The sequence below is a fragment of the Pelodiscus sinensis genome, chromosome 12 (genome assembly GCF_052426305.1).
Source record: "Pelodiscus sinensis isolate ZL-2025 chromosome 12, ASM5242630v1, whole genome shotgun sequence".
In the NCBI taxonomy this organism is placed as follows: Eukaryota; Metazoa; Chordata; order Testudines; family Trionychidae; genus Pelodiscus; species Pelodiscus sinensis.
This window is the reverse complement of record NC_143063.1, coordinates 23,856,651-23,871,893: the sequence shown is the minus strand read 5'-3', so window position 1 is coordinate 23,871,893 and position 15,243 is coordinate 23,856,651. Positions and strand designations below refer to the sequence as shown.

Genomic DNA, 15,243 nt, shown 5'->3' with positions numbered 1-15,243 from the left:
ATTGAGGAGAACCCCCATTGGGCGAAAATACCATGCAGAATGTCTGTGCGAAGTTCCTACTCGTGGTTGTGGGGAAACAGCCTGCTGATCGAGTCCGCAATAGTATTCTGGACACCTGGCAAATAGGTGGCTGTCAGGACGGTATTGATGTGGATACACCACTTCCACAAGTGCATCGCTTCTATATAGAGGGATAGGGATCGAGCTCCTCTCTGTCTACGTAGTACATGGTGGCAATATTGTCCGTAAGGATTCTGACGGTCGTGTTCCTTATATGGGACTGAAAATGCTGACATGCATGATGCACTGCTCTTAACTCGAGTATGTTGATATGTAAAAGCATCTCCTGTGGATACCAGCGACCTTGAACCGTCATGTTGTCCATATGCACTCCCCAGCCAGTAAGGGATGCATCCGTTGTTATTTGCTTCAATGGTTGTGGACGGTGAAAAGGAATGCCCGCCATAAAATTGGTCGACTTGGTCCACCACTGCAGGGATTGTTGTACATGTGATGGTATGTTGTACATGTGATGGAATGCGGTCCCTCACCGAAGTGTATATTGTAGTCAGCCAGTGCTGAAGGCAGCGAAAATGTAACCTTGCATTTTGAAAAATAGTTGTTGAGGCAGCCACGTGTTCCAGTAGTTGTAATGACACTCTGACGGGAATTGTCGGGGCTTATGTCAGCGTGTGAACAAGATCTCGAATGGTGGCAAAACGTTCGGCAGGTAAGTAAGCGCGTGCTGTTCTCGAGTGGAGCCTCGCCCCTATGAAGCTCAGATCTTGTGTAGGTTCTAGCGAGGATTTCTGCATGTTTATGAGTAGACCCAGAGAGTGAAAAACCTGAGAGGCTGTTGTCACCATGTTTTTGGCCTCTGAATATGTTAGGCCTTTTATGAGGCAATCGTCCAAGTATGGGAAAATTGTCACTCCCAGTCTGCGCAAGTGGGCAGCTACTACCACTGAGGTTTTGGTGAAAACTCTGAGTGCGCATGCCAAGCCGAAAGGTAGTACTCTGTACTGGAAATGTTCTCGACCTAGCTGGAAACGGAGAAAACGCCTGTGTGCCACATGGATTGCTATGTGGAAGTAGGCGTCTTGCAGGTTGAGGACTGAAAACCAGTCCCTCTTGTTCAACGACGGAATGATGGCATTTAGGGTCACCATCTTGAAGTGATGTTTCCTGAGGTAGCGGTTTAACTTGCGTAGGTCCAAAATGGGTCTCCATCCTCCTGTCTTCTTTGGGGTAAGGAAGTACCAGGAATAAAATCCTTTCCCCCGAAACTGACATGGTACCCTCTCTATTGCACCAATATTAAGAAGGAGCTGAACTTCTTGCTTCAGCAAATACTCGTAAGAGGGGTCCCTGAAAAGGGACGGGATAGGAGGGGGGCTGGGGGGAATGGATAGAAAGGGGATGGAGAGACCTGACTGTACCAGCTCTAGTACACACTTGTCGCGGTGATATTGGACCAGTGAAGGAGGTACTGTTTTAAGCGACGTTGAAACAGGTGTAAAGAGTTCTGTGATACATTGAACGTGGGAGTCATGCTTGCGTCCTCAATGGGAAAGTCAAATTTGCTGCTTAGCTGCAGATTGATTGGATGAACGGTTTGTTTTAGATCTCTTACGTTGAGGATGCTGCCGGAGGTGCTGATTGTCTTGGGGACGTGATTGATTCTTATTGAATGCATAATCGTACCTCCGTTGGAAAGGATAGTAGCGCTTACGTTTATAGGGAGGTGTGTACATTCCCAAGGTACGTAAAGTGGTACGGGAGTCTTTGCCAGAATGAAGAACTTCATCGGTGTTACTTGAAGAGCTTTTGTTTATCAAAGGGTAGGTCTTCCATTTTATTCTGAAGCTCCCGTGGGGTTCCAGCGGATGATAACCAGGAAGGCCACATCCATGGCCATTTGCAAAGTAGTATTACAGGATATATATACTTCTTGGACTATGGCCTTCAGTAAGGGTTTCTTGGCATCAGGAAGATATTGTAGTAGCTCTGTAAGTTGTGAGTAGTTATCAAAATTGTGGTTAGAAAGGTGGGCCATATAGTTTGCAATTCGTAACAATAACGTAATCGAAGAGTAAACCTTTCTTCCAAAAACGTCCAATTTTTATTATCCTTGTCTTGGATTGTATTCTTATATTGAGGAGCCTTAGCCCTCTGCTGTACTGCATCAACTACAAGGGAGGGGTTGAGGGTGGTTGAAAAGGAAATCCAGTCCTTTAGCGGGTACAAAATACTTCCTATCAACCCTCTTACTAGTTGGGGCAGTCGATGTAGGGGTCTGCCATATTTCGTCTGCCACTTCCATGATGACCTCATCGATAGGGAGGGCAATTTTTGCCCGTTGTTGTTGCCGCAAATTCTTCAAAAGACGATGTTTCTTCATGGGAACGTCCGTTAATTGTATTTCCTGTGTGTTTGCAACCCTTTTGAATAGATCCTGGAACTGCTTCAGGTCATCCAAGGGAGAGACGTCACCTGGAATCATTTCTTCATCCGGTGACGATGAGGAACAGTCAGCTGGAGAAATGTGTGGCTGAGGATCTTCTGCCTTGGACAGTTGGCCCTCTTCTGGTTCTGAGTGATCCTGATGGATGGTTAAGTTTTCTGATGGAGGCAATGAAAACAATTGCTGTGGACGCTCAGGTAAGTGTTGCACACCGGGTGATGGACGGGTACATGAAGAACCCCTATAAGATAGGGTAGCGTGTCCAGGGTGGGGGCGGTCATATTCAGCCCTATGGTAGCGCCCATAGTAATGGTCAGACCATGCTGGCAAGGAGTATCTGAAGGATCTTGAACTGCGGGTGTAGTAGATCCACTGCAGCAACTGCCTAGGTGATCTATGCCTTGGTGACCTCCTGGGGGACCAAGAACACGATGGGGAGTGTCTTGTTTCTATATAGACAGTGTCCCCATGGGAAGGTCCTCTAAGCAACTTGCGAAGATGGAGAAAGGCTATAGTCCTGGTGCCTTCAGTACCTGAGTGGAGAAGGAGATGGTCCTGGAGAGAAGGTAGGCAACGGGGGAAGCGACCTGTAAGTTTCTTTTCCCGCAGCTTTGCAAGGCAGTGAAGCCTTGTCAATTTCATCTGCTGGTGGAGAGCTCAGTGCCGAATGTGGCTGCAGTGCTGCTGTATCTCCACATGGGGTTGGCGTTGGCGGTGCAAGGAAGAGCCCAGTGCCGGCAGATCGGACAATGCCAGCAGTGCCTCATGGGAGACTTGCTGGCTTGGCACCGAGGGGTTTAAAAACGCTGCAGCCGGCGCTGCTTGGGCAGCCGTTGGTGGTGCTGGCTTTTGCGCTCCTGCCGATGCCGGCTTCTGCGCGGTTGTTGGAGCCAGTGCTCCTGCCCCTTGCGATCCCGGCTCAGGCGATCTCCTTGCTCTAGGAGCCCGTTGTTGTCCTGGGGCAGCTGTCCCAGATGCCTTGTCAGGGCATCGCATTTTGGTGGTGGTTGGCAGTGATCGAGCTGGGGACACCTTAGTCTTTTTCGTAACGGCTTTCCCGGGAGACGCTGCTGTGCCAGAGGCAAGGATGGCATCGGACTCTAGCGCCTTTCCATAAAGAATCAGCTTCAAGTGCAAGTCCCGATCCTTTTGTGCCCTCGCCATGAGTTTGCTGCAGTGGGTGCATTTTTGGGGGACATGCATCTCACCCAAGCACCTGACACAAGAATCATGGCCGTCAGATGCCGGCATGGATTCCCGGCAGACTGAGTACTTCTTGAAACCGGGGGACGCTGGCATACTGAAGCAGCGGGAAGAGAGAAATTGACTATGTACAATCTCTCCTAAGCTCATCCCCCTAACTTGTTGCGCTGAGACTCAGGCCGCTTTTTTTTTTTTTAAACAGATAGCCGCAGAGACTGTCCAAAGTCTGTAGATTTTTTTTTTTTTTAAAGAACCTGTACATTTAATGAAGAAGTAAGGAAGGATAGAGTTCTGAAACTATTTACAAATGTGAAGGCTCTGAGAGAAAACCGTTGGAAATGAAACTGACAAGAAGGAGCTCTCGTCTGTGACTGATGGTGGCTGAGAGGAACTGAGCAAGCCGGACTGAGCGCAACACAACAAAGGCGCGAACGCCGCCTCTGGCATCCACGCATGCATGGTCCGGTGGACCATGGCTCTGATAGCTCTCCGATTCGCGGCGCTGGGACGGTACCCAACACCTAGAGTGGAGCACCCACGGGGCCACTCGAAGAAGAAAGGAGAGTTACTTATTCTTAGTTCTCTGAAAATTAGTCGTAAGGTTATCCAGTAAAGGCTTTGTTATCTAGCATATTGGGAGAATAGGGTGTGCCAGTAAGTCAAAATCCAGTTAGCTAAGAGAGGAGTTAAGGCGCACAAGGGGGTACGGAATCTAGGGTTGTGGAAGGAGACTTGGAGCAGAGGTTGGGGTTCAGGAGTGATTTTGAGGTGCTAAATCTGGGTAGCACTCACCATGGGTGTCTCCCTGCAAACGGCGATATGTCCTTGGCTGCTTATACACAGAGGTTTAGCTAGGAAGCTCAGCGCACTGCCTCCATGTGCAGCTCACATTGGCTGTGGTTCTTGGCAAATGTGAGCTGCAAAGCCAGAGCTCAGGGAGGGATGGGGTCAGCATACAGAGCTCCTATGGCTACTCCTTTGTTTAGGGGAAGCAGGAACAAGTCACTGCATCTGGGGAGCCACACAGAGCCAGTTAGGGAGTTTGCTGGCCCCAAGCCAATGAAGCTATCAACCAGAGTGTGTCAATGAATATTAGAAATGGCAGTTTATAGAGCCTTCTGGTTTGTAAAATGCAGAGAACACAGCTTTTACTGTATATTCCTTGGTTACATGTCCTCTGTCACTTAATGAAGAAACTGATTCATCGCTCAGTACGTAAAGACTTTTTACCTCAGTGCACCAATATTGATGTAGTCCTGCAGTAAGCCTCAATGCACATCAAGAAGCAAATATACTACACTTCACAGGATAACTGTTAGTTTCTTTATTATTTGGGTCCTGACCTCACCAATGCAGTGACCTAACTTTAATGATGTAATCTAGGGATAATGTCAAAGATCTCAGTTGGCAATTAATTCTTAAAAAGGAAAGGATTATAAATAGGTTCACATTTCCGGAGACTAGAAGGCTAATCTCACATAATAAAACAGATATATTGGACAACAAAAAGTATTTTATTAATAACTGAAGGAGGTAGCTTATAGTGGACTCCAGTCCTTCAACTTCACTTCCATGTTTCTGTGCAAGAGATTGAGATATACACACAACAAAAAGACTAGTAAAACACATGGCCAGATGTAAGTACAGTACCTGCCAAGCTGTTTTCAGAAAAGATTTGCAAAAAAAAAAAAATGTTTTTCTAAAGAAAACATTCAGATTTTAAGCACCCAAGACCAAAAATGTTTGTTGGTAACAAAACACAGTGAAACTGCCAATCATTATATAATTTATATCTTAGCATTATCTTAACAGTACAGGCAGTCCCCGGGTTACGTACAAGATAGGGACTGTAGGTTTGTTCTTAAGTTGAATCTGTATGTAAGTCGGAACTGGCGTCCAGATTCAGCCGCTGCTGAAACTGATCAGTTTCAACAGCGGCTGAATCTGGACGCCAGTTCTGACTTACATACAGATTCAACTTAAGAACCCCAGGCATCCCCAAGTCAGCTGCTGCTGAAACTGATCAGCGGCTGATTCCAGGAAGCCCGGGGCAGGGGCTTCCTATAGTCAGCCACTGGTCAGTTTCAGCAGCGTCTGACTTGGGGACGCCTGGGGAAGAGCAGCTGGGGTGCTGCTGGGTTGGTCCAGTAGCGCTGCCGCTCCTCAGCGCTACTGGACCAACCCAGCAGCACCCAAGCTGCTCTGCCCCAGGCGTCCTGATTCAGCCGCTGCTGAAACTGATCAGCGGCTGATTCCAGGAAGCCCGGGGCAGAGCAGCTGGGGTGCTGCCGGGTTGGTCCAGTAGCGCCCAGAGCGGTGCTACGGGACCAACCGGCAGCGCCCCAGCTGCTGTACCACAGGCGTCCGGAGCAAAGCCGCAGAGCACGGGGGCAGCGGGACAGCCCAGACTCGCCGTGGCTGTCCTGCTGCCCTCGGGCTCCGTGGCTTTGCTCTGCTTTGCTCCCCGTCCCCCTGGTCTGCAGACCAGGGGGACGGGGAGCAAAGCGGCGGAACACGCGGGCAGCGGACAGCCCAGACGCGTCTGGGCTGTCTGCTGCCCGCGTGCTCCACGGCTTTGCTCTGCTTTGCTTCCTCTCCCTGGTCTGCTGGAGACCAGGGAGAGGGAGGGCCCCGTTCGTAACTGCGGATCCGACGTAAGTCGGATCTGTGTAACTCGGGGACTGCCTGTATATAACTTAATACCTCCAACTTCCAAGTCCTATACTTGCTTCCAAGTAATGCAAGCACAGAAGACAGATATCCACACACCAATATGACAAAGTGAGATGAATAAAGCAGTCCAGTGTGAAATAAAGTAACACAGATGATGCAGCATTCAATGTTCTAAAAAAATGGTGCTGAGCCAAAACGGGTTTAAAGAAAAGTAAGGGAACTCTATATTAAAGATTTACCAGTGCCTTTAAGTGTTACTGATAAGAGGTGGCCTGCAATTCAGAGAGCTTTGATAAGCCTCTCCAGTTTTAAAACTTCAAAGAGGGCAACAATTAGAGGTACAAGTTGTTAGTAAATTAGAAATTATCCCCTTAGGGCATCATCTGATTTTAATATAGTGTGTTTGTGTACAATTAAATTTAAAAAGTGTCTGAAATCATCATGGAGTTCTGAATGTTTCTGGCAGAATATAAGAGCCCTTTGTAGATTCAGGTCATGAAACTTGCTTTGCAGTAAAGAAGATGGGAAATGAAAACCACTGGCAGAATGATTTACTAGTTAACATGAATTTCTACTATGTATTAGGAAGGAATTTTGGATTATCATGAAATATTATTTCATCTAATAAAAAATGTAGGCCAACATTAAAAAAAAAAAAATTGCCTAAAGTTAGACACCTAAATCTATATCTAACTATTTAGGAAAACAAACTGCCATACTGTATCAGATCAGTGGTCCATTTATCCCAGGATCCCAGATAGTGTTTCAGAGGTAGGTGCAAGAAATCCCACAGTAGAATACTATGAAATGACCTGCTCACAGAAAAAATTTCTTTCTCTATACATTAGTGGCTGATATGTACCTTTTGGCATGATGATTTATTCAGATCATAAACTATTTTTTAACTCTGTCTTTTGAAAGGCTGGATGTTCTCTTGATCCATACTAATGTCTATGTCCTTTCTAAAAGTTTACTATGTACTTTGTCACAATGAGGCAATGAATTCCACAGGTTAATTATATGCTATGTAATAAAGTATAATTTTTTATCAGCTTTAAATTTGTCGTCTTGCTTATGTATGTCTCCTTAGTCTGGCATTCAATTAAAGAGTAAATAGAAGTACCTATTTTACCTTCTTTATAAATTACCATTTTATTATACTCATATCCACATTGATTATACGATATGAACATCCTTGCTTTTAAATTGTCCCTATTTTCCAATCTTTTTTCATGCAGAAGTTTCTGACACCTATGAAACTCGTTCTTCTACTCCTATATCATTTCTGAGTTAGGATAACCAGAACTGAACACAATATTCCAGTCAAGGGCATACCACTTATTTGTATAATAATACCTGCAGCATTATCACTTATTCCTATTAAATCCTAATATTTTGTTTAATTTAAACTGCTACACAGTTTTTTACAGACTTATAGACTTTAAGGTCAGAAGGGACCATTATGATCATCTAGTCTGACCCCCTGCACAATGCAGGCCACAGAATCTCACCCACCCACTCCTAGAATAATCCTCTCACCTATATCTCAGATATTGAAGCCTTCAAATAGTTTGAAGACCCCAAGATGCAGAGAATCCTCCAGCTGTGATCTGTACCCCATGCTACAGAGGAAGGCGAAAAACCTCCAGGGCCTCTGCCAATCTACCCTGGAGGAAAATTCCTTTCCGACCCCAAATACCAGCCAGACACCCAGAAAGTTCTCTATAGTAACTCCTATCATCCCTCCATTGACCTATTTACCACTGATAATGAATGGTCAATTAGTTACCAAGATCATATTATCTCATCAAACCATCCCGTTCATAAACCCATCTAGTTTAATCTTGAAGCCAGATAGATCTTTTGCCCCCACTACTTCCCCACTACTTGGAAGGCTGTTCCAGAACCTCACTCCTCTAATGGTTAGAAACCTTTTTAATGATGTGTCCATAATGACACTTACATCTTTTTCCTAATTGGTTACAGTTAATTTGGAACCTGCTAATGTGACTTAAATGAGATATATAAGTACATATCCCATAAGAAAAATCAAGCTCCTTATTTAGGCAGCTAGATATGGATTTACATGGTTAACTTTAGACAACCAATTTTACAAATTTGACATTAGCAGACAGTTACATCAATCACCATCTCTAAAACTCAAGCATCCTAAAAGATGCACTGAACAGTATCAGTAAAAAGCCCCACACACAATACAGATTTTCTTATACATGTAGAAACTAACTAAAACTATTTTATTTGGTAAGTAGCATGCATATGGTTTCCACAAAAATAAAGATTCTTACTGAAAGTTTCAAGTCCAATGCTACCTCTTAGAAAACATGACTACAATATAATAGGTAGAAAACTTAATTTGTTACAGCTTCAGATCATGAAAGACTGAAATTTTGACAAATGAACTCTTTATTACTCTGTCGAGCACTCAGATTTTGACAGAACCTGGAAGCTATTCAAATTTTATTTCCATAGTACAAGTAAAAGGATGTGATTACAATGGTCACAATAAATATGCAAGATGAAAAATGAATGGAAAACATACTGTATTTGTGCCTTGTATAGTGGAAGAACTCCTCAGGAACAAACTGACACATTTAATTTTTTAGTTAATGTTTTGTAATGTCCCGTAGGCTGCTGATTATGTTCAGAAAGTTCATAATTACATGTATTAAAAAATGAATCCTAATCTTACCTGAACCATTTTTCAGATATCCATTTGCATCTACAGTTGTGTACATGATGTAAGGTCCAGGCTGATTCACACCAAAGGGCTGCAATGCAAAAATGAAATTAAGCATCCAAACTTATATTAAACTTTTTTCAAGTCTAGGGATTAGTGCAGCTGAGACAACAAAATATAACTAAAAGCAAACTTCTGTTGGTTCATTGTTTAGATTATATCTTAGATGTGGATTATTTTATTTTTAGTATTATATCAGAGTAGAAGATAACTCATTTTCAGAATATGCTAATCGCTTTGCTATCCATAAATAATGATAATCCAGTTAATTTCTAAACACACTTTTTAAAATGCTTTATTGTAAAAATATTTTTATTATACACTTGATCAAAAGTGATAATGTGTAGAAGCGTTCACTCTGTCAAGTGCTCCATTCATCATAGCATCTTTTGTTGTGGTTGATTTGACTAAATGCAGTCAAATGAAACAATGAATCCAGTCAGTTTCATGGAAAAGCAAACTTTGGGGAACATTCTGCATAATTTTCAGATACCTGTTTTCTGCATCATTGACTAAAAGTAAGTGTTTCCAGTACCGATGCTGATTCATCACCTATTACAAATGTAAAGGTGATGGTTGACTTCTACCTGACAGTTAGATAGGACCGTAGAAACTAGTCACAGAACTTAAATGAGCTGATCATCTATGGTTTGACAATCTGATTAGAATCATGATAGAAATGTAGCCGTGTTGGTCTGGGGTAGCTGAAGCAAAATGCAGGACAATGTAGCACTTTAAAGACTAACAAGATGGTTTATTAGATGATGAGCTTTCGTGGGCCAGACCCACTTCCTCAGATCAAAAAGTGGAAGAAAATAAAACCCACCGACTCATACAGTTACCTACATGCTTCCAGCTCCCATCCAGAACACACCACACGATCCATCGTCTATAGCCAAGCCCTTCGATACAACCGCATCTGCTCTAATCCCACTGACAGAGACCAGAAGCTTCAGGATCTCTACCAAGCATTTATAAACCTCAACTACCCACCCGGAGAAATAAAAAAGCAAATTGAAAGAGCCAGACGAATACGTAGAAACCATCTACTTCAAGACAGACCCAAGAAAACCAACAATAGAACACCACTTGTCATCACCTACAACCCCCAACTTAAACCTGTCCAACACATTATCAAGAAACTACAGCCTATACTGAACAGGATACCATACTCCAAGAGGCTCTGGGAGACAGACCCATAGTCTCCTATAGACAACCACCTAACCTCAAGATGATTCTTACCAACAACCACAGGACATACCACACTAATACCAACCCTGGTACCTTCCCTTGCAACAAACCCTGTTGCCAGCTTTGTCCACATATTCATTCTGCTGATACCATTATTGGACCTAACCAAGTGAGTTATAAGATCAAGAACACATATTCCTGCGCATCCAGAAATATAATTTATGCTATCATGTGCCGAAAGTGTCCGTCTGCTATGTACATTGGACAAACATCTCAGACACTTGGCCAAAGGATTAATGCCCACAAAACAGATATCAGACAAGATCACAAAGAAAAACCAGTTTCTTGCCATTTTAACCAGAAGGACACTCTCTCAATGACTTAACCACCTGCATTCTGCTACAAAGACCTTTTACATCTGCACTTGAAAGGGAATCCTCTGAAATGTCATTCAAGTTAAAATTCAACACTCTCCGGGAAGGAATGAACAAATACGCAAACTATCTTACCCATTACAAAGATAGCTTTCCCAATTATCACCTCTAATACCATTAACTCACAGACATCGCACTCTCTCCAGCTCTAATATCATCAATTCACAGACACTTACCTTCCTTCCTTCCCCCCTCCTGTATCCCCCTCCTGTTCTGAAATGTGATTTGTCCTTTTCATATGTGTTCATTTTTTTAAATTGTATCCTTTGGTATATATGGTTGTGACTATTTTCTTCCACTATTTGATCTGCGGAAGTGGGTCTGGCCCACGAAAGCTCATCATCTAATAAACCATCTTGTTAGTCTTTAAAGTGCTACATTGTCCTGCATTTTGCTTCTGGTACCATGGAGTTGTTTGGTGAAGAAGAAGGAGGAAGGGCTAATGAAGGTGTTGCTCCCAGTGCAAGGGGATCAAGATGAACTGGCTAAGAAGGGATGGCATCAAACTGTGCCTCTTCTGAAAGAGATGGCTCAGGATGATAAACTGCAACATGGACTGGATGATTTTTTTTCATTTTTTGAGGAGTACAGGATCTTTCAAAAAATTGCTCCATTGTAGGAAAAAACACATTTAAACCGCGGTTTCAGTTTCAGAATGGTGCTCGCTCGAAACAGCGCCAGAATGTGATTATGCAAATGAAGCGTGGGATACTTAAATCCCCGCTTCATTTGCGCTTCTGATGTGTCTAATTTACATCCCTCTGTCGACAGAGGGGTGTAGTTTAGACATACCTTAGGTACCGGATCAGGAGCCCTTAGTCCCTTTATCTGAAAGTAGAACGTAATTTTTTTTAAAATGAAATTATATGAAGTAATTTAAATTTAAATGAAATTTAAATGAAGTTCTGTTTTTATAATGCCAAAAATTAAAAAAAGAGGGATTAATTATAAAGAATGTTCTTGTTCAGAACTACACAGTATTTAGTCAAGTTTCCAAAAGTATAAAAACCATATGATCTGGTTTGAAGGACGGCCATTTAAAATTTATGTATGGGTACTGACATTTTTTTCAGTACTATCTGTGGTTCTAAGGCAAAGACAAAGACAGTCTCTATTATAAAGAAAAGGTTTTGAAGTAGAAATCAATACGACAACCATATTTCTAGGGATTTAAAATGATTTTAAAAAGTGAACGTAAGCCAGAGGGAGAGAGTACAGGCATAGTGAACTTTTTCTATCTTTTTTTCTATCTATCAATACAGTTGTGTTATCTGCTAAGTTTTGGGAGGAGAAGATAAAGAATACAAAGAGCCATTCAAATCATGTGAAAGTAAAAAAAAAAAGTTAAAAAAAAAGGAAAAAGATAAATGGGAGGCAAATGTTTCAACTGCAATAGAGCCTTTAGGGATTGAATAACTCAGATCTATCTAAAAAGCAGATTCATAAATTAGACCTGATGATTTTCAAATTGATTTCTTAAAATGCAAGTTCAGGTTAATTTTTAGGCTAATCTGACAATATAGCTATTTTTCCTCAGCCCCTTTAAAATGTGTTGAGAAACAGAGGAACGTTGGCTTCCTGCTGATGAGATGTAGGAGCCTCAACCCCTCCCCCTGTCCCTTACTGTGTCGTCCCCTTACTCAAGCTCCAAGCTTCCAGTCTGTGACAAGGTGTATCTACCCCGCACCGAAGAGCAGGGAGTTGCTTCGGCCCCGCTGAAATGGCTCCACTCCCACAACACTGCTGGGCACACTCACAAGCGAAGCAGGGTATAAAAGGCTTACTTTAGGACTAGGCCTTCAGGGCTGTATATACCCTGATAGAGAGAACTGTGCTTTGAACTAGGCCTGTAGGACGTATATACCCCGATAGAGGGACGTTAGCTATGAACTGAGTCTGCAGACTGTTTGCCCTGGAAAAAGGGGGCAGTGACTCGAACTTTGGGGACTGCTGGAATGTCGAGGGGGCTTGCTCCTCAACACAGTCCTTTTCCAATTCATTTTATCCAATAACCATATCCCATCTATGTTGAGTACTTGCACTGGACATCCACTACAAGTTTTACATGTTAAGCTGGTACAATTATAACCTAGGAGTGAACAAACTGTGGCTCTTCTACTGTTGGAGTGCAGCTCCTGGAGGCCTCCACCAACCAGAATGGGGCTGGGGGCTAGGGGATGAAGAAGCTTGGGATCTCTGCTTTGCAACAGGATGGTGTCATAGGGGCTTTTGCACAGTATGTATGATTAGGGGTTCAGGAGGAGAGGGTCTGAAGCTCCAATCCTCATCCCTTGACAGGCATCCCCTGGCTCTTGAACTTCTGTAGCTTGTCATAGGGGTTCAGAGGGTCAATAGTCTGCTCACTCCGTTATAACTTCAATCCCTTATTTCATCCCACTGAGTCCCAGACAATGTGTGGGAAAGACAAAAAAAACTCACCCTACCTGGGCCAATTTAGTAGTAAAGGCAAAACTCTTTCCTAGCCCCCAAGGAAGAGAGACAACTAGCATAATACCCATAGCAGGTGAAATAGGGAACTCAGTTCTTCTGTCAAGTACAGAGCTGGCTGGGTGCTGTCATCCTACTCCTCATAAAATTGGCCTTTACAGGGCTGCATGGAGTATTAATTTCTACCCATCTTCTGGTCAGTAGAAAATGCAGTAATCTTGTTCTAATGTCATCCCAAATGGTCCCCACAAGCTGTAAATAAGCACTTAAAGGGGCAATTCCCCATCTCTTTCAGCTATCTGGTCAAAGACAAAATCATATAATCGTTGCAGTGGGCACATTTAAGTTGCTATTTAAGGCGCTATTATTATAGTGTTAGTAAAAGATCTTCAGTTTTTCATACATAGGGGGATTTACATCCCGTTTGACAGGCATGAAAATTATTGTTAATAACCAAAAAAAATTACACTCTTTTAGGGTGAATAATTAATTTCCTGGAAAGTTACAAATGCAATCAAGCAACAGACTACGAATTCAAAGGAGCTGAAAATTACCTCCTTCTGAAAATTCAGAGCCAGTGTTTAATGTGTTCTCAGACTTCTCTAATGTAAAAGATTTGTCTGAAACTGTATGTACAAATAGTAGCTTAAAATTATTAGCATTATTCATTACTATTGTTATATTTACACAATAAATACTACTTGATAAAAAGATCTTTGCCAAATGCCAGTGTGCAAAATTTAAAAAATGTAATGCTTAATGTTGTATTATGAGGGACAATAGAAGGTATTAAAGTAATTGTAGAAAACTTAAAGGGATTTGTGGATCATTATATGATAAATCGTGACAAGTGAGTTTGGAGAAGGAATGAGAAACACTTGAATTATCCATCACATTTGCAAATATAGGAAAGGAACTCAAGAAATACTTTTAAGAGAGGCAGATGAGAAGATTGGTTTTTTACTATGTTGAGTTTAAGCTGATGCACTTACATTCAGTAAGAGATCTCAGAGAGATAACTTCAGATGTATGATTGAACAGAAAAAGGGAGATTTAGCAGTGATCTACACTTAGGGCTTGTCTTTACAACTGCGCTACATCAGCACTGCTGCATCAATGTAGACACTGGTTTTTAAATCAGTACAACTTATGTTATTCAGAAGTAGGTTTTTTCCACACCTGTGAGTCACATAAGTTACACTGATTTAAGTGGTAGTGTAGATTAAGCCCAGAGACATTAGCTGAAGTCATAAAAATAAGGCATGGGGGAGGGGAGCATGACCAAAACCTGAGGAAAATATATGGACAGTATGGGTGTGAGAAGTAGACACATTAAGGAAATATTTGATGCAGAGATGAGAGATGAATATAAAAGGTGAGTTTCATGATGATATTTTCATATAGGTTACTTATACTGTAGCAAACAGCTTCCTAATTTTTGGTAGGGGAATTATATTTACATTCAAAACAGGGCCTGGGTTCCCGTACCAGCCATTGGAAGAGTGGCATAGATCATGCAGTGGAGAGTGCTGGGACAGTTTGCTTCAAAGGACTTGTAATGCTCTAGAAGGGGGAATACACTTTAATATGACCTAGCCAGAGAGCTAAACTCTGAAGAGGACAGTACTTCCACTCCTCACACATGATAGGCCATGGAGTAACGGAGGAGAATGAAAAGCTGCATAGCCACAGGAATGGGCATCAGACCAAGTGGCAGAGCGAAATCCCCAGCCAAAAGGAGATGCCACTGAGCAGTGACTAGGGCAGATCCTGACACAGTGACACTGAGTAATTAGTATCAGAGGGGTAGCCGTATTAGTCTGAATCTGCAACAGCGGCAAGGAGTCCTGTGGCACCTTATAGACATGACATGCATCTGACGAAGTGCATCTTTGCCCACGAAAGCTTATGCTCCAACACTTCGGTTAGTCTATAAGGTGCCACAGGACTCCTTGCCACTTGAGTAATTAGCTTGCCCCAACATCTGTTTATTAATGTTCACTTCTGATGTAATCCCTTTTTTTTTAATTCCTTTATCTGGCTTTTTAATATTATCAGAATAGTTTGCTATT

At 42.6% G+C, this 15,243-nt stretch overlaps 1 protein-coding gene across 2 annotated transcripts in view; it reads right to left on the bottom strand.

Moving 5' to 3' along the window:
* Positions 1–15,243, bottom strand: part of ITFG1 (integrin alpha FG-GAP repeat containing 1) — a 214,019-nt gene that overhangs the window by 52,131 nt on the left and 146,645 nt on the right. For both annotated transcript variants that reach the window (XM_075940203.2, XM_006121184.5), the window contains exon 14: positions 9,051–9,129. In XM_075940203.2, the coding sequence (XP_075796318.2) occupies positions 9,051–9,129 (79 nt within the window). The remainder of the gene's footprint in view (positions 1–9,050; positions 9,130–15,243) is intronic.